Source organism: Aedes aegypti, chromosome 3, assembly GCF_002204515.2.
Source record: "Aedes aegypti strain LVP_AGWG chromosome 3, AaegL5.0 Primary Assembly, whole genome shotgun sequence".
NCBI lineage: Eukaryota > Metazoa > Arthropoda > Insecta > Diptera > Culicidae > Aedes > Aedes aegypti.
In genome coordinates this window covers 196,899,957-196,920,713 of record NC_035109.1, presented here as the reverse complement: position 1 = coordinate 196,920,713, position 20,757 = coordinate 196,899,957, and the positions used below count along the sequence as shown (strand labels likewise).

General features: G+C 41.0%; 1 protein-coding gene across 1 annotated transcript in view; it reads left to right on the top strand.

The window, feature by feature from the left end:
• Window positions 1-1,653: 1,653 nt before the first annotated feature.
• Window positions 1,654-20,757, top strand: part of LOC5568990 — a 34,193-nt gene continuing 15,089 nt past the window's right edge. The window contains exons 1-4 of the mRNA XM_001652590.2: window positions 1,654-1,826; window positions 1,882-2,787; window positions 12,081-12,485; window positions 16,764-16,970. Coding sequence (XP_001652640.2) covers window positions 1,806-1,826; window positions 1,882-2,787; window positions 12,081-12,485; window positions 16,764-16,970 — 1,539 coding nt within the window. The 5' untranslated portion in view covers window positions 1,654-1,805. The remainder of the gene's footprint in view (window positions 1,827-1,881; window positions 2,788-12,080; window positions 12,486-16,763; window positions 16,971-20,757) is intronic.

Here is a 20,757-nt window from a genome sequence, read left to right as displayed (position 1 = left end):
CTAGTATTTTCCAAGTTCTCCGTGTAGAAGAGACTTCAAGAAAAAAATAAAAAGGATAGGAATGTTTAAAATTAAAAACCAAAATTCATAGATAAATTTGGGTATTGAGGGTTAACAATTTGAAACATAGTCACGTGAACATTTACGCCCAATGCTAAAAATACTTTATTCGGCTAACCGCGATTGGCGGTAGTGAACAAACGTCAAACTCGAACAAAAGCGATGCGAGCGCTACGAGTGGCCCGTCGGACAACTTTCAAATATTTGAATTGGGCGTTATTCCTCTGAGCGATGAAAATAATTTGAGTCTTACGTCTGTTTGTCTGTGGAATAAGCATGTTGGAAAGCAGGTACATCACACACCCTGTAGCGGAGGTTGGAGGCCAAGATGCCGAGGACAAGGCTAAAGGTGCGGATGCTGGCTGATCGGACGACGGGCTTGAAAGAGCTGGAGGAGCTCGGAGGACGGCGCGGTTGACCAAGAGGACGATGGTGCAGCTGACCAGGAGGAGTTCGGTAGCTGGAGCTCGGTGCCAGGAGGAGCTTAGTGGACAAGAAAGCTCGGGTGGCAGATGGCGGTTTGAAGGTTGTGTGATGAGGAGAAGTGTTGGAAAGCAGGTACATCACACACCCTGTAGCGGAGGTGCCTGGTGGTAAACATATTGTAAGATAGAGGTAAGAGAAGGAAATTGTTATATACATTTACCCAGACAGTGAATAAAAGAGAGGTGCTGACATGATAGCAATATCAGTCAGTAGCCTGCGGTGTGGAGCGGAAGATCCTTGTTGTTTGTGTAGTTTTATTTCTACAGGCCCAGGAACGCCTGGAGGACGCTGAGGCCGCCTCATTGAGGGTCAACGAGGAAGCATCTGGACGAGGAGACATGGCCTAGACGAGGAGGCAGAATCTCGGTGAGATACGACAAGAGGTGACTTGAACGAGATGCCCAAGAGTTGGAGGCCAAGCGTCACTATGCAATGGGCAATGGACCCGATGTGGGGTATTTAGAGGTGAGGGCGAACATCAAATTAGTATTTGTGATAACATCAGCTTTGAAGTGGTAGTTGTGCAATGCCAACTTCGGCGAGCCGAATGTTCACGAACTAGCCGAAGATGACGTCACGTTGAGAAAGCTGTGAACAAAATTTTTCGCAGCCTTGTCGTCACCATCAGCTGATCGTTTGTTTACATCTTTTTCGTGACTTATACAAGCAAACACATACTAAGAGCCGGACCTGTTATATATGACATTGCAATGGACCGATGCACGAGTTCACTATTTTGACGTTTGAGCGGTGCTGAATCCACTCGTTGCCATGGTCACATAAACAACAAGGCACCGCTCTAACGTCAAATAGTGAACTCGTGCATCGGTCCATTGCTTTTAGGGTTTATTCACAATTTCATAACGTTAAAAATGGCCTTTTTCAACACCCACCCACCCCTTCATAACGCATTTTACAAGAATATGTTATGAATTTTGTATGACCTGTAACATCTTGAAGTCACCCAGCGTTGAAATATGTGAATAGGCCCTTAGGACGTTATCCCAGATTAAGCGAGAATTTATTTAATAATCCGCCCACTTTTCCCATTTCTAAACATTATTTTTTTCAGTGTGGTTCTGAAGCGTTCGTTGGGCCGATGAGGCAAAGCTCGCAAACAAAAAAAGTGTTTTGTTGATGGAAAGTGCGCTTTATTGTTGGTTTGGCTGTTTATATGTGTATTCAAAAGCGGTTTGAAATTTGTCCTGCTCAGTATTAAATAAATTAAATTTTAATTCGTATCTTTTATACATAACAAAATGGAATACCTTCCGTGTGAAGTATTAGAAATAATGTAAGTTTTACTGAATGATAATTAACTATTTTCATTTTCAGATGATAGAGCACATTTTCTCATTCCTTCCCTACGACGACCATCTGCGAGCCACAGAAGTTTGCAGTCGTTGGAAAGAAATCTTCGAAACACGTGTGATAAATGATACTTTGCTGACGATTTCCAATAAGCACCGTGATGAAGAGGCACAAAATGATTTCAACTGTGCAATTCGGAAGTTATCAAATAGCACACGAGTCTATCATGACCTAAAACTCGTTGCAATTGATTTTGCCACAATCGAACGAAGCACCGAAATTCAGCTTTCGGTTATGATTGCAAATGTTGGGATAAACGTTACAAATTTGACGCTAGAAGACTGCCGACTATCGTATGGTAAACTACTCATGATTGTTCAACTATTGAAACGCTCAGAGACTATTTGTATCGATAGTTGTCGGATATTCCACGATTCGATACCTGCACCTGAGCTTATGCTAAAAGTTGAGAATATTCGGAAAGTATCCATTCTCGACATCGAAACAGAAGATGTATCATCGGTAACAAGTTTGTTGATCCAAAGTAATTCAGCAGATATTGATCTAAAAATGGAATATGGTTGCATAGATCGCAAAGTTGAATTAGTCGAAGACAATGCAAGCAGGATCAAAAAGTTATCATGTATGTACAACGAAACTCGCATAATTCGACGAATATTTGGATGTGCTGCATTGGACCTCGAATCCTTGAAGTTGCAAAGAAATCCAAACGCAGAAATGCATTACCTCACGTATCGAGAAACGGTTGCAACTCAAACGAACTTACGGGAGCTGTTTATAACCATGCCGATTTCGTTACGAATTCTTGCCGACATCTCACGCAATCTCACTGCTTTGGAAATTTTGAGAGTCAAAATTGACGATTATGACGCTTATGAATCAATTCCTTACAAGTGGCCGAAGCTTAAGGTAAGAGCTATTGCAGGGCTAGTAGCAGTTCTCTTTTTAGAGACTTGCTCTTTATTTTAATTTAAATCTCTTATTTCAATGGAAGGTCTAAAATGGTCTCTAAAGTCACTACCATAATTGTACAGGATTCCGTTCGTATCAACCAAGCTATACCTACGTTCATTTTTTTATCAAAATATAGTTATTGATTCGAGCCTTGTTGAATAAACGCACAACTCGTGCCGAAAAAATCATCATTTTGCAACCTGTTGCCTAAATAACTATAATTGCATTTGTTGCTGCATCTCCCATTTCCGCTCACGGTAAGCAGATTTCATGACGAACATACTAAAATATGCATTGTTTCAAAATTCGATATTTCTCCTGGTGTTTTTCATGGTCAAACCATATTAACAACAGCAATAAAAAATGCTGTAGACTAAAATCGACATTTTTTTAATTTTGATATTTTTTTGCATGAGGGTATTACCGCACTGATCAAAAAGCCGGTCACATGGTCTTGTGCACGGCATAAAAAATAACAAGGCAGGCTCTTTACTGATGTAAATATCAAGTTTGATTGTTAACATGTGTGCTGTTATATTATGTCAGTAGGCTATGGAAATGTGTTAGGAATAATAAATCAGATTATTGTATGCATTCAAAGAACACGGAAGTATTTACTACAAGGTATCACATCTGGCAGACGAGGATAAATTGTCAAGACTTTCAAGTCTATTCCCATGAATCACGAATAAGAAATCAACCAAAACTAAGAATAAACGAATAAAACGGTAAAGCAATTACGAAGGGTCCGAATCCAAATCGCGTGGAAAAACCAAAACTAAAAGAAATAACTATTGAAACAAGTAAGGATTTGCCATTACTAATTGGCTAGGTAACATAAGTAAGACTGTTACGACAGGATACACTGCTCCGGCAGGACACACTGCTCCGGCAGGACACTCCACTGCTAGAGCGGGGAAAGGCGTAAATGCCAATATATATAAAGTTAGACACACTGCTATCGGCAGGACACTTCGCTGTTGTTGCGAAAAAAAAACAACCTATATATGGTACCATGACAACCATCTATAGTGTAATTTTGAATTTTCAGCTTGAGAAAGAATGGAAGGATGGAATATTAGCCCGTTCAAGTTTAATCATTTACCCGAGACGCAAACCCGGATAGAATGGATGCATTGGAAACGGAATTTTGAAGTCATTGTGGCGGCCAGCGATGAGAAGAATTCGACTAAAATCAAGAACATTCTACTTGCGAAAGGAGGTTTGGAGCTTCAAGACTTATTTTATTCAATTGAGGGAGCTGATGTCGTCGAAGATATAGAAAAAGGAGTTGATCCGTACCATGTGGCTATAGCAAAGCTTGATGGCCACTTCACACCAAAACAGCATGATTCATTTGATCGAAACGAATTTTGCAAACTTTCACCATCGATAACCAATGAAGGGAAACGCGAGACATTAGGGAAGTTTTTGATGCGTTGTGCAGATCAGGCGAGAAGATGCAACTTTGGAAAGACCGAAACCGAAAGTCGTGAATTGCGCATCATAGACAAGGTGATTTACCATGCTCTTGCCGAATTACGAGAGAAGTTATTGCAAAAAGAGAAACTGAATTTGGCACAGTTAACACGTATTGTGAATTCCTTCGAGTCAATCAAACTTCAGTCGAAAGCTATAGAAAACACTAGATTTGGAGATAGCTCAGATTTTTATTTTTTTTTTTTTTTATTTTACTCATGATAAACTCCTATTTCGTTAATTATGCAATTGTCAAAACACTCATTTACGCTGTCGTGCATATATAGAAATTTATTAGGTGTTATTGTGTTTGGTTACAGTTCAAGATCCCATTGCGCGTATTAACAAGCTAAATACTACTTTCAAACATCCCGGTAGGACGTGTTTCCGTTGTGGTCAGCAAAGTCATCATGGCAACGATCGTGAATGCCCTGCACGAGGAAGAAAATGTGAAAAGTGCCACAAAATCGGACATTATGCTAAAGTATGTCGATCAGGAACATCATTCAAGCGGAGTTATGAAGAACCAATTATGAGTCATCCAGAAAAACGAAGGAAATTTGGAAACGTCCGTGCAATTGTGGCAGACGAGAATCTTGAACAAGACGAACCAGAAAGCTTTATTTTTAATATCGGAGATGGAGACGAATATCTGTGGACAAAAATTGGAGGAGTATTAATACAAGTCCTAATTGATTCAGGAAGTTCCAAGAATATTATCGATGATAAAACGTGGCGATATATGAAGCAGCATGGTGTTAGGAGTTGTCCATCTAACGTCTCCAATATGGTTTTGAGAGGATATGGTCCTGAAGCAAAACCATTAGAGATTGTTCACGCATTTGAGGCAAACATAGAAGTGGAGAATACGAACAGCAAGCATAGAATGAACGAATTGTTCTATGTCATCAAAAGTGGACAACAATCGCTACTCGGAAAAGAAACTGCTAAGCGCCTTGGAGTATTGAAAATTGGATTGCCGAATCAAATCAACTCGCTGACAAGTTCGTCGACCTCCAATAGCATTACTTAGCAAAATTGAAGACAAACTGGATCATCTTTTGGCTATGGACATCATCGAGACAGTATCCGGTCCAGCAGAATGGGTATCACCACTTGTTACGATTGTGAAGGATAACGGTGATTTACGTCTCTGTGTGGACATGCGACGTGCAAATCAAGCGATTAAGAGAGAACGTCATATGATGCCCACTTTTGAAGATTTTTTGCCTCGTTTCAAGTCAGCACGTTTCTTTAGCCGTTTAGACATTAAGGATGCTTTTCATCAGGTAAATTCTGGAAGAAATAATCCTATGTAATATTTTTTTTAAGGATACTAATATTGTTGATTGTTATCTTACTTCGATTTGATTACATTAGATTGAATTAGAAGAATCGTCTAGATACATAACAACATTTATATGTCATAAGGGCTTATTCAGATATAAAAGATTAATGTTTGGTATTTCATGCGCCCCGGAAATGTTCCAAAAAGTTATGGAGCATATTTTAGCGGAATGCGAAAATGTTGTGAATTTCATAGATGATATTATGGTTTTTGGTGAAACAGAAGAAGAGCATGACGAAGCGTTAAACAAAGTCCTTAAAGTACTTAAAATTCGCAATATTTTACTGAACCAAGAAAAATGTATTTTCAAAGTTAGCCAAGTTGAATTTCTTGGGCATGCAATGTCACCTGAAGGAATCCGCCCAACAGTTAGCAAAGTGGAAGCGATACAAAATTTTCGAGAACCAAGAACATCTGAAGAGGTTAGAAGTTTTCTTGGCCTTGTTACATATGTAGGAAAATTCATTCCTGATTTAGCTACAATCACGGAACCACTTCGACAGTTAATATGTAAGGACAACAAGTTTTGTTGGTTGCAGAAACACAAAGAAAGCTTTGAACATTTGAAAACACTCATAGCAAATGTAAAGACCTTGTCCTTCTTTGATATTTCATTAAGGACTAGAGTAATTGCGGATGCTTCTCCTGTAGCTTTAGGTGCAGTACTTGTACAATTTGATGGAGAATCAAACTCTAATCCTCGTATCATCAGTTATGCGAGTAAAAGCTTGACAGTAACAGAGAAAAGGTATTGCCAAACAGAAAAAGAGGCTTTAGCGCTGGTATGGTCCGTGGAAAAAATTTCAACTTACTTAATTGGTCGAGAGTTTGAGTTGGAAACCGACCACAAGCCATTAGAAGTTATATTTGCTCCCACATCTAAACCCTGTGCCAGAATTGAACGGTGGGTACTCCGACTTCAGTCATTCAAGTTCACGGTAAAATATCGGAAAGGATCAGGTAATATAGCGGATTCGTTGTCACGCCTCGTATTTGAAGATAATTCAGCTGAATTTGAATCCGATAATCATTTCTTTGTACTTGCTGTTCAAGAATCTGTTGCGATTGATGTGAGCGAAATTGAAAAAGTGTCCAAAGTGGACCCAGAGCGGTAAGGGACTGTTTGGAATCAGGAAATTGGAATAATTCGACAGCAAAATTATTCGAACCATTCAAAAATGAGCTGGGCATGATAGAGGACACTATAGTACGAGGCAGGCGTTGCAGAATTCGCTCTCATTTGAGAATGAAGCACGATCAAAGCAAGCAAAGAAAAACATCCCATCTGTTGCGGTCCACGATCGTCATTGTATCGCAAGGTGTAACAAGTCTGATAAATGGAAGCAGCGAGCGAGAGCCCCAACGAGAGAGCGATGATAAAATCCATTTTTCTCGCTTGTTTACCGTTGGGGATAGGTGTTTTTCTTTACTGGCACGATAAACAATCCACAAACTTCCAATAACAACAGTGTCCCCCAGGCTTGGAGCATGTTTAGAGGGGTTTTATAATGCACTACTATCCCCCCAATCTGATCAAACTTGTAGCAGTATACGATAAACAGTCTCTCATAATGTGCAGCATTTTATGATAGTTACAGAGAGCGATACGTGAGAGATTCTCTCAATTTTCTCAGGATTCAATCCCTGGTACGAGGAAATAAACTAGTTGTTCCACAAGGATTACGATCAAGGATGCTTCAGCTTGCACATGAAGGTCATCCAGGAGAATCAATTATGAAAAAACGTTTAAGGGACCGAGCTTGGTGGCCAGGAATGGATCGTGAAGCCAAAGATTTTGTAGCAAAGTGTGAAGGATGCCAACTGATAGGTTTACCAAGTAAGCCTCTTCCTATGTTTAGACGAGAACTTCCTTCAAAACCATGGATTGATGTGGCTATAGATTTTATGGGGCCTTTGCCTTCCGGAGAGTATTTGTTGGTAATAGTTGATTATTTTAGTAGATATAAGGAGGTGGAAGTTATGTCAAAGATCGGTTCACGTGAGACAGTCAATAGACTTGATAAAATATTTACGCGATTAGGATATCCAAGAACGATTACCCTGGATAATGCGAAACAATTTATTGGAAAGGATTTTGAGGAATATTGTAATATACATGGCATTCATCTTAATCACTCAGCGCCTTACTGGCCACAAGAAAATGGATTAGTAGAAAGACAGAACCGGTCACTTCTGAAAAGGTTGCAGATTAGTAATGCATTGAAGAGAGACTGGAAGAAAGATTTGAACGATTACCTCCTAATGTATTATACGACTCCACATTCAACTACCGGAAAAACTCCTACAGAATTGTGCTATGGACGCACAATAAGATCAAAGCTGCCCTCCATTGACGACATCGAGACTATTCCGGAATCGTCGGATTATCGCGATCAAGATAAACTACATAAACAAAAGGAGAAAGAAAGAGAGGATAGAAGAAGACATGCTCAAGAATCGGACATCTGTAGTGGAGATATGGTGTTGATGCAAAACCTTTTACCAGCAAACAAACTAGCAACTACATTTGGTAAAACGAAGTATAAGGTGTTGGAACGTAGAGGTCATCGAGCTATCGTAGAAAACCAAGACACGGGTGTAAAATACGAACGAAACATTGCACACTTGAAGAAAATTAACATTCCACAAACGTCGACTTCTCCGATGCCTAGTCATACAACAAGAACGGAAACTAGTCAAAAGATAATTGAAGCACCAGCAATTGAAGATGCAGTAGCAACAAGGTTTCAAGAAGATGAGCCACCCTTTCGAGGATTTGAAGAAGAAGAAGAATTTATTGGAATTTGAAAAACTTATAATAATATAATAAATTTATGCCAAATAATACTTGAGAATTTAGAGAACTTATGAGATTTGAACTTTAAATTATATGAAAAATGAGATGTGCTGTTATATTATGTCAGTAGGCTATGGAAATGTGTTAGGAATAATAAATCAGATTATTGTATGCATTCAAAGAACACGGAAGTATTTACTACAAGGTATCACAACATGTGACGTCACTCCTATCGTACACGGAGAAATATTTTTACCTAATTTTTGAGTTTACTTTACCCAAAATTAAGTATATCGATTATAGTTTCAACCCAAAATCTCTAGGTTTTCTCTTTCTCCCACACGAATGTTGTCAAAAATAGAGAGAGCTGCATCTACCCAATGGGGGTACTTTGGCCCAATAAGTCAAATTTGGGTGAATGCAACTTTTCTTATGTTTGGGTCGAAAGAACTCAATTTTGCGTTAAATCAACCCAAAATTGAGTATATTTTTCTAATGGAATTAAAGCCAAACTACCTAGTGGGGACCTTGGAAATTTAGCCAAAATTGAGTTATTGGGCTCAACTACGGTATTGCGTTGAAACAACCCAAAATTGAGTTGAATTCCGTCTCCGTGTACCATATACCTTCCGGACCACTACACTCAGGCAAATGGACTATCGATAAACATAGGAACCCCTTATGAAAATTCGCCACAAGGAATCGGGTTGAAATTCATAAATTTGCCTTATGAAACCGAAATTTGAAAACAAAAATAGTTTTCGCGGCAACCTGGAATCGAACCAAGGACCTTGCTATCGATAGACTCATACGTACACCCCGCGCCTATCGACGCCTTGGTGTGGAGTGATGCTAAAACGATACATAAAGCGTTCGTATTGCGATAATCGTTCCATCTTTCATAAGGCAAAAAGTATGAATTTCGATAGTCCAGTTCGCTGCGTGTAGATCATTTTTTTCGAAAATTTGTTCGAGGTGGATAGGAACTAGGACAGGACGTGACAGCTCAACAAGGCCTGCCCCGTTGTTTTTCAATCGATAACCTTGACGATACAAAAGCCAGTGCTACCAGTATCCTTTTTAAGCAAATCAGTTGAACAAATTCAAGTATCAAGGCTCACAATTTGGTTGTTTCTTGCATGCTTCATTCATTTAGCGCAATAGCGAATGCTAGCTTTTTTTTAAAGTAGGTTAGATTAAAAACCGGCGATATTTTTAGACAAAATTGATACTATTTCTATTATACTGCACTCAATTAAGTATTTTTGATTTATTTTAGTATTGTAGGAGCACATGCGATTGCCCTGTTGCAATCCAACTCAACGATGTGAAAGTAGGCCTTTGCCAAAACGACCAATCAGAAGTGGTCTTTTTTGACAGGCAAATGGTTTCAAATTTGCACTAGTACCTGACAAGTCCTGTCCTAGAATTGACGCGGTTGCGGCGATCAGCTGTTCCGAAACGTCTCGTGAAATGGCTTATACGCAGTGGAAAATAAATGTCAGTTCAAATGGGAGTCGCTGTAGAAAATTTCTGCAATGAATCGGCAAGAAATTTCTTTCTTTCAGTAGCAAGAAGGAATTATTTTAGTAAACGAAAATGATGTCAGATGTCTTCATTTGAATTTTGTTGACGTTATACACGGAAATCAGTCTTTATACTTTTGATGGCATTTTCCTGCAGTCAGTTTTGGTTCGAAATATCTAGCCAGAAATTTTCACTGGGATATATTCTCTCCAAAATTCTATATCAGGATTTCATTTAGAGATGTTGCCATCAATTCCAGTTTTCCACCAATTTTTTAGCAAAATTTCCGATTACCACAGCAGTTCTCCAAAAATAAAATCCCCAAGGGTTTATTCCAGATTTTTTGAAGAAATCGTTCAACCTTTATGTTGCATTCGGGTCAATATGACCCGAAACACCTTTTGTGCATTTGTAACGGATTACAGAGTGCTCTGAAACTATGCGACTTTTCCTGTTTTATGGAAAACTATATTTTGACAAAAAAATCAAATTTCTATGATGTTTCTTAAGGGCGGCACAAAAAATAGTTACACGTAAGTTATTCGGGTCATATTGACCCTGATTTGACATTGCAAATTTGTTGGCATTTTTCGGCCAAACTTAAATGTTTTATAGGTACTCAACATAATCGTCAACTCTTGAATTTTGGAAACTAAGATTTGACGACCTAGAATCGGCGCCAAACGGATCAAGGTTCAGCCATTTTTGGGAGGGCATCCCTTGCACGACAAACGACACGTTAGCACTATTTTTGGTTACCAAATGGCTGAATATGCAGCCGCTTCTAGTCAAAGCTGTGTGACAGTTTTCCTATTAGATGTAGGATTCTGTCTGATAGAGGGTAACTGGTCAATCGGGTGGTAACACACCTGTATGCTCAAAAGTTTTGCTATTCCGGCTATCCACTCAAATTGGTTGAGATATGCCAGCAGTCGATAGGCCAAGGCGAAGGAACAAGCTATGATCGACTCAAATCAAAACTATAAACGACAAGGGAGGAAGTTGCTCCTTAATAAAACTGAATGCTCCTGGTCAACTTATATATATTTTACATACTTTTCCGGAACTCCTACCCGCAGCACTCTCTCGTAAAAGTCGTAAAATCTCGCATAGCCCCTGGAGTCACATCGACCAGTGTCGCACGGTCCTGTGTCGTATGTGAGACGTTCCAGCGTCACGCGCCTCCGTTGCTGTGCCGCTAGTCGGTGTAGCACTCTCTCAGGCTCCGTGTTCCCGTGCAACGCTACAGTCTTGCAAGGACTCGGCACTCGTCGCTCACTCCTCAGGTAGCCAACTAAGTGCAGTCGGTGGTCGTTCCTGTGATAAGGCACTCTCGCGCGTGCTATTGTTTCAGGTCCACGAGTCGGCTCAATGCTATCTGGCTCCGTGTATGGTGACTGTGCAGGTATTGGAGATCAAAGCAGTTTTGATCGATATGCTTGTAGTATGCGAGAAAATGGGGGGATGCTGTGATGTGTAGCTATCTGCGTTTATTGATGACTGGTATGCACTCCGAGAAAAACAATTTACATTTTGTCGGCATAATCTCGATAATTGGTAACAAATGAAAGCAATTCCACTATCAAGTAAACCAAGAAGCCATAATTGTCCGGTGGACCCCGGGAATATGGCCAATTTACAGTTTCCATTGAACCCAGCCATGCGACATCTGCGCAGTCCTGGATTATGTTTTGGTCAATCGGTGGCCGTATAAGATCCGGATGTTCGGATCTTCTTCTTCTTGGCATTGACGTCCTCACTGGGACAGAGCCTGCTTCTCAACTAAATGTTCTTATGAGCACTTCCACAGTTATGAATTTTCTTTGCCAAATTTGCCATTTCCGCATTCGTATATCGTGTGGCAGGTACGATTATACTCTATGCCTAGAAAAGTCAAGGAAATTTCCATTACGAAAAGATCCAGGACCGACCGGGAATCGAACCCAGACACCTTCAGCATGGCTGTGCTTTGTAGCCACGGACTCTAACCACTCGGCTAAGGAAGGCCCCGAGGTTCTGATAATGTACCCAATTTGCAATAATCCATAGAATCCACCCATACAACACATATAGTTTTCCAATTTATTTTCCTTACAGACACTAGAAATGATACTTGATGGAGAGGCTGACATTATACTAAATGAGATGGAATTCCAGAATCAACTTGAAGAATTACGATTACACGTGCGAAGGATAACCAAATACACAATGATGCATATCTATGAAAAATGCAAAGGATTAAAAATACTGACTGTTGCAGCGTTATCTGTACTGCGAGGTGAAAATATGCTTGGTTCTATTGGAGAGCGGCTGCCACACTTATCCGAAATAGAACTTCAATGCGGATCACGAACGACGTTCGTTCCTTTCTTCGAGTCAGCGGCATCGTTGAAGAACCTGACCACGTTGGTACTCACTTATTGTAACTTCCTCACGAATAAAACTCTAGAACATGTCACACTGCCCTACCTAAGGAAATTGGTGATCATACAGAACCTCAAGGTAAGTATATTATTTAACGTCAGACGGGGCTATTTTTGATTTTTTGGGGTGCCGGCACTAATAATGGATTACATAAGCAAAAAACCATAGTAAAATCACGAAAAATCCTAGAAGAGATCTTTTGGGTCTATCTAAACCAGGTCTGCCCTTATTGCAAAGTTTCAGACAATTCGGCCGAGAAATACCAGCCACCAGGCTGAATAGCCGAAGCTATCGGTCATGGGACAACCAGATGCTGATGATGAGGGAAGGTACCTGGGGATACGTTGACCCGAGTGTTGCGTCAGCACCGGTAGCTCCGGAGCGGACGGAGGGTGATTCAAAAGCGCGAGCCACCATCGTTTTGTTGGTGGAAGATAACCAAGCTACTCTCACAGGAAAAGTGTGGGAAAAGTATCGTTGCTCAAAGAGATTTGCAGTACGAGCTACCGCGAAGGTGAGAATACGGAAGAGTTTTTGTACGATATGGAAAAGCTTTATTCTCGGTTGGAGAATTTCGGCGAAAAGCTTTCTGTAAACACCTGCAGGTATGGTTATGATTTTGCGAAGAATACCAAAAGCTCTCGACGCTCTTACCACCGCTCTAGAGAGTCGTTCAGACCAGGACTTGACGATGGAGCTGGTGCGTGCAAAACTCATCGGCTAGTGCCTGTTTCTTCTGCGTCAAATTCGGCATAAAAAGCGTGAATGCAAGGAGTTCCTGAGTCGCAAGAGCAATAGAGACAGCGACGATAAAAATAAGAAGGAGAATAAGCAGAAGCAAAAAGATAAAGTGAAGCAGAAAACAATCAGAGATCATGATTCGTCGGCATAACAGTCGTGTTTCTCGTTCGTGGCTCGGGTGCCACTTCGCATATGTGTAATGACAGAGGTGCGTTTACGACGGTTGAAAACGTTTCGTGATAAAGTGTCACCATCGCGGACGGCAGCGAAAATCTAGAAGGCGTTGATGATTGCCTAATCAAGTGCGTTAATGACAGTGGAGAAACAATCGAACTTACATTACGGGGTGTACTGTATGTGCCCACGCTAGAAGGCAGTATGATTTCGATCGGCAAACTCACGTCAAAAGGTGTCCGTGCGGTATTTGACAACACCAGTTGCAAACTCGTTTACCAAAACACGATAGTTGCTGTCGCAGATAAAGTGAATGATATATACTGGTTGCGAGTTTCGAAGGATCAAGTGATGAAATCGGAATCTAAGAAGCATACGTAAAAACTGTTAACACACTTGGCACCGCAATCTTGGACACAGAAACCCAGAAGTTCTCGGCGAAAAGATTTGGTGACAGGACTGAATGTCGTCGACTGTGGCATCCGCTGGACCTACGAGTACTGCATCGAGGGACAAATGGATCGACCGTCATTTTCACAAGTTGCCGAAAAGACTTCGACTCAAGTGTTGGATATAATTCACAGTGACGTGTGCGGATTCATGGAGGAGACAACGCCAGGGGTGCCGCTATTGTTGAAAATAAAACTACACGAAAACAACCTGGCTTCTACTCTACACTGCAGGCTACTGACTGATATTGATACCACATGAGCACCTCTATTTTATTCCATGTCTGGGTAAAGATATCCACAATTCATTCATCTAAAATACTACTTCTACAATTCTTACCCGTAGACATCTCCACACTGCAGGGTGTATGATGTACATGCTCTCCAACACTCCTTCTTATCACACAACTTTTAAACCGCACACCGCCACCGAGCTTCGTCTGTCCTGCAAACTCATTTTGGTACCGAGCTCCTCCTAACTACCGCACTCCTCCTAGTCACGAGCTCCTCCTGATAAGCTGCACCATTATCCTCTTGATCAACTGCAACATCATCCAAGCTCCTCTCGATTCCCGAGTTCCTCCAGCACTTCCGAGCGCGTCGTCCGATTAGCCAGCGCCGCACTTGTCCAACGTACACCGCATCTTGGCCTCCAACTCTTGAACACTTCGTACAAGCCACCTCCCGTCCAGGCTCTAACCCCTCGTTAGGGTTCTGCCTCCTCGTCCAGGCCTTGAACCGCGAATAATTCGATCAGGGGCGAAAAATTTTCCAGCAAGACGCTGCGTCAGTTCTATGCGAACGGAGGGATAAAAGCGGCATATTCACCCCAGCAGAACAGGGTTTTGGAGCGGAAGAACCGGTGCTTAAGTGAGATGAGCAGGTGTATGCTTTTGGACGCAGGTATGCACAAGCGGTTTTGGGTGGAGGCGGTCAACACCGTTTGCTACTTGCAAAACCGTTTGCCTTCGGCAGTAGTATAACGTACGCCGTACGAAATTTGGTTCGGCAGAAAACCAAAGCTGAACTACCTGCGACTGTTTGGATGCGTTGGATACGTGATGGTCCCATCCGCGAAGCCAGAGAAATCGTACGTGAAGGCGCCGAGCATAAGGCCTATAGGATACTAAACACGAAAACAGGAGAAACTCAAATCAGTCGGGATGTCCGTTTTCTTGAACTGGATGACGCATCTAAGAATCAACTTTGTAGTGATCGCAGACTGGAAGACAACTTGGAAGCCAGCGAAAAAGTGGAGTGGTCTCTCGATAGCATGGCGAAGCAAGAAAACGAGCCACAGGTAACTGATGGCACATTTCGTTAAGATGACTTCTAGGGCTATGGACGATGAACATGACGATGGGCCGCGAGGTTTTTGACACGACAATGACAATGACTGGCTTCGTGGACTGTGGAACGATAATGACGATAGAGAACCGGAATCCGTGAACGAAAAATCAACCCTACGTCGTTCGCAACGAGTAACAGCTGGTGTTCTACCGGTTAGATATTCATGAGGAGTGAATGTGCTCAAGCAAGTTTTTGTTGAATCAAGGAAGCTGTGTCCTGTCCGCAGAGTGTTGAATGAAAATTGGCGATGGCCGAAGAATTACAATCGCATCGTGAAAATGCAACTTGGGAAATCGTAGAGTTACCTGCACATCGGAAGGCTTTTGGTTCGAAATGGATCTACAAGTGCTAGGCAGACGAGAATGGCGATTTCGTCCGATTCATGGCGCGCTTTGTGGCGCAGAGCTTCTGCCAAAAATATGGTACATATTACGATCGGGTTGCTCTCGTAGTAAAGCAGATTACATTTTGGATGATGCTGGTTATTGTAAGCAAGCGGAAGATGCTGACGAAACACGTGGACATCCAAACTGCGTATCTCCAAAATAAGCAGGAAGGAGACTTCCATGGGTCAACCTCCGGAATATGGAAGCGGTAATCCGAATGAAGTGGGCCGTTTAAGACGCAGTATTTACGGGCTAAAACAGGCAGCCCGTGTATGGAATATGAGGATCGATAAAAGTTCTAAAACGTATGGTGTTTTACCAATCGACGGCGGATTCGGGTCTCTATATTCGCCAGAAGTCGTTGTTGACGACGTGATTGTTATCTGTGACACGGAAGAGGAGTTTGTATAAATCGTCCAAGCACTCAAACTAAACTTCATGATCAGCGTTATGAGAAATCTACGATTTGTTCTCGGCATACGCATTCGCTTCGATGATAAGCGGTACTGCATTGACCAGCAAGCTTATTTAGAACGAGTTTTGGATCGGTTCGGCATGCAGGATGCAAAACCATCCAAATACCCGATGTATCCCAGCTTCTTAAACCAAAAGGAGGAGAGTAGCCGGCAATTGAACTCGCCGACAGCGTATCAAAGTCTAATTGGACTTTGTTATACCTCGCCGTGACTACCTATTTCAATCTCTACGTCTATTTTGGGAAGAAAAGTTAAGGCGATTTGTCCTTTGAAGGAAACATCACACTAGACAATGGACTAGCATGCAACGTCCAGTGGCACGGTCGAAATACGTTCCTGACGAAAAGTTCTCCGGACTGAAGCGGGAATCAAACCCACACTCCTTGATTCGATGCGACCAAATGCTTGGTAATACTAACCGCACGGCCACGAAGCCCAAAACATAAAACGTAAATTAGATCTTCCAAAAGGATTAGGTGCGTTGTTTGCAATTAATTCCTTGATATCACTTTCGCCTTCTTTCTGGAGTTTACGTTCCCCAAATTTACATTTGCACATTTTCGCTTCCTTGGGCCTGGGAATCCCTGCTTTATATTAATAGACAGCTCTTATCACATTGCAGTTCACAATGCTCCGAGCAAATCAAGCATTTCAGATGATTTATTTATCGACTTTCGAAATTTCTTTGACTTGTAGAACTTTATAGAGAAGTTCAATCCCTTAAAACCCCACGTGTCCTTAACATCTAATATTACGATACTTTTTTTTTTCATTTTTTAGATTACGAAAGAAGGATTGCAAAATTTGCTCACCAATAGCCCCAAGATAACGACGCTCATCCTGCGAGGATGTAATGGCACAGATGATGAAGCTGTACAAGTTATTGCAAGTTGCTTACCGAGGCTGGAATATCTAGATATCAGCGAATCTCCTCGTATCACACTCAACAGTATTCGATTTATCTTCGAAGGATGTCGATTCATGAAGGTAAATATAGGACGACACTCAAATCCACCATATCGTTGAACTATCGTATACTACCAAGTAGCAAATAGCACTTTAATTCGCTACCCCTGCTAATTTAGGGTTTTTATAGAGCTGAGAATAGAATATGGGGCATATTAGCGCTGAACTTGAGTTCAATTTTTTCCAGTGCATGTTCAGTACCGAGTGGGGGTAAATTAAATACTTGAGAGCTAATTTAGTTTAAAACTTGTCTTTATTTTGTATGAAATAGGGGCTCAAACTGAATAGAATAACTAAAATTTGCTCCTGGAATAATCTGATAATAATTAATTCAGCTCTTTTTATTTATTTATTTATTTATTAATAACAATCTCCATCTGACTTATGTCTTAATGAAGTATATATGAAAAAAAATCTGCATTGGAGTAAACACGAATGAACAAAAACAATAAACAACTACAGTGTAAAACACAAAACTAACTTAGTACACATACAAAACAAAATTACTGGTCAGCTTGATTAGTGCGGAAATGCGACGAAAATCGTTGTTGTACTGCAGAGACAGGCATGTTGAAGTCAAACAGGTGAGCAACGCTATTGAAAGTGTTTGACATGAAGCGAATCGGATCATGCTGTCCATAACGACTGTTGCGGCCTTCCAGTCGGAGGAAACTGTGTCTTCGAAGGGATCTTTCAGGTGCATTGAAATTTATTCTGGCCAGGAGTTCTGAAGAATCTATGGTTCCATTTAGAAGCTTCACTACATACATGGCCTGTGCAATTCGACGTCTATTCTCTAACGTGTCAATTCCCAGTAGCTGACAGCGATCGTGGTGAGAGGTAAGGTGTTGATCTTTACGCCATGGAAGGGTCCTTAGTGCAAAGCGCACAAACTTTCGCTGCACTGATTCAACGCGCGATATCCAGGTAGTCTGAAACGGACACCAGACGACGTCGGCAAACTCAAGTATGGACCGCACCAGTGCGCAGTACAGCGCTTTCAAGCAAAGCGGATCTTGGAAATCAGTAGTAACTTTCATAATAAACCCGAGCTGTCGGTTTGCCCGTGATATGACATCATCATAGTGAAAACGGAATGTGAGTTTTTCATCTAAAATGACGCCGAGATCTCGTACACGGCGATAGAATGACAGACGAACGTGAGGTGATCGAAAAGTGGAAGCAGCATTTCGATGAACATCTAAATAGTGCTGAGAGTGCAGGTAATGAGGCTCAAGCTAGAAAATGAAGGAAATGTATACGTCAGTACTGCGGACGATGCACAGTATTTCGATAGGCCAAAATCGTGAACTTAATTTAGTAGCACTTTTAAACGTGATTTTTCTGGAATGGTGTCTTCGGACGAAAATTTTCTAAAAATATGGCGCATATATTGGCGGTAAATGATAGTTCGCAACTTTGCCGTAGGCGGCGCTGTAAAATTAAAATTTATGAAATGATGATCTTTAAATATGGTGTCTTCGGCAAAGTTGTAGATAATTTAAATACAAACAACTTTGCCGAAGACACCCAGTCCGTATCTAGTCACATTTTCAAAATATGGAGGTATTTTATGAACGACCCTCAAAAAACAGTTTTTCTTGAATATTTTGAAAATGTGAGGTTTTCAATGTCGATAGTGCCATGATTGTCCACGAGTATCCCTTCCAGTTAACGGGATTTGTATCAGAGTCTATTTAGACCAGTTTCGATCACGCGCCGGAGAAGGTATGTATGTTTTTATTACATTCATTGTGTATATCCCTTTTTTAAGTTTCTTATTTATTTTTTTTGGTAATACGGGTCAAGAATCAAGATTTAATACCGATTTATTGAGGATTTTTTTTATCTAACGCATTGGCTTAAAAATAGTTGTATTCTATTTTATTGCAAAATAGAATATTTTTTGTTTGAAAGTATTGAAATCAACCGAAGGCTCATTCTGAATCGCTTTTTTCTGAAGTATTTGTATAGATTCCAGCTAAGGTACGCAACAGCTCCTTTGCATGTTTGGCTATTTTGTTGCTTGGCTTGTTAAAACTATTTTTAACTTATCTTCTTCGTCAACCATTTTTACTAATTGAAATAGCACTTGAAAACAACCGCTGGTCATGAAAATAAGCGCACATTTGACAGCATACATAAAACATAAACACACTCTAAACTAAATTAGGACAAATATTAAGCAAGGGTTTTTACAAAGCGGCCGAAAAATTATTAATCACTTATCAGTTCTTGACTAAAAGAGTAGTTCACATTTTAAGCAAGATGTGTAAACAGACAAAGGAATTTTTCGTCGCTGTTTAAATTTCACGCATTAAATGTGTTTGTTTAGTTTACGGTGCAGAAGCATAAAAATCAAAAAAGCGAATGTTTGAAGAAGAGAAGGGGAGAGTGAAAACAAGTGTATGACTCTCATGAAGATAGTCAGAGCAAGCATATTTCTCCAACGCGCTGTCAAAACTTGCCTAAATAGACTCTGATACAAATCCCGTTAACTGGAAGGGATACTCGTGGACAATCATGGCACTATCGACATTGAAGACTACTTATGATATATTTTCAATCCCAATGGGTTTCATCTGCCACCACTAGCCACCCGAAAAAATAAACGACCCCGAAAAGTAACTGATATTTGCACTTAAATTATTATAATTCCTTTCCCTTACATTTTAGAAGCTTAGTGTCTTCGAGAAAATGATTCATTTTAACTGTTTACACAATTTTGTAGGACAAAGTTGCTACCGAAAACCTCACATTTTCAAAATATTCAAGAAAAACTGTTTTTAGGGGGGTCGTTCATAAAATACCTCCATATTTTGGAAATGTGACTAGATACAGACTAGGTGTCTTTGGCAAAGTTGTTTGTATTTAAATTATCCACAACTTTGCCAAAGACACCATATATAAAGATCGTCATTTCAGAAATTTTAATTTTACAGCGCCGCCTACGGTAAAGTTGCGAATTAACAGTTACCGCCAATATATGCACCATATTTTTAGAAAATTTTCGTCCGAAGACACCATTCCAGAAAAATCACGTTTAAGAGTGCTACTGAATTAAGTTCACGATTTTGGCCTATCGAAATACTGTGCGATGGAACCCAACCAGTCCCAACTTTATGGGGGGCTTTACAAGAAAGCCATCAGTCACAGTACATAGTCACGTGAACTTTTACGCCCAATGCTAAAAATACTTCATTTGGCTAACCGTGAACTAGGTGGTGGTAGTGAGCAAACGTCAAACTCTAACAAAAGTGATGCGAGCGCCACGAGTGGCCCGTCGGCCAACTACCAAATATTAGAATTGAGCGCTATTCTGCTGAACGATGAAAATAATTAGAGTGTTACGTCTGTTTGTCTGTGGTTCAGCGCTCACCGGCTGACAAACGAAAACCGTTTAGATTGATTTTACCACCTATAATAATATGGTCATTCGTAGCACCTACTTCCAGCACAGCCTTCCTTACCGATACACTTGGAGGTCGCCACGGCAGACACAATCGCAAATCGACCACATTCTGATTTGGACGGCACTTCATCGACATTATCGGCGTCAGGGCCTATCGTGGCGCTAACATCTACTCTGACCACTATCTGGTGATGGTTAAACTGCGCCAAAAGCTCTCCGTCGTTAACAGCGTACGGTACCGACGGCTGCCTCGATATGACCTAGACCGGCTAAAGCAGCCGGATGTCGCAACAGCTTACTCACAGCACCTTGATACTGCATTACCGGAAGAGGGTGAGCTGAATGAAGCCCCTCATGAGGACTGCTGCAGTACAGTGACAACAGCAGCCATCAACG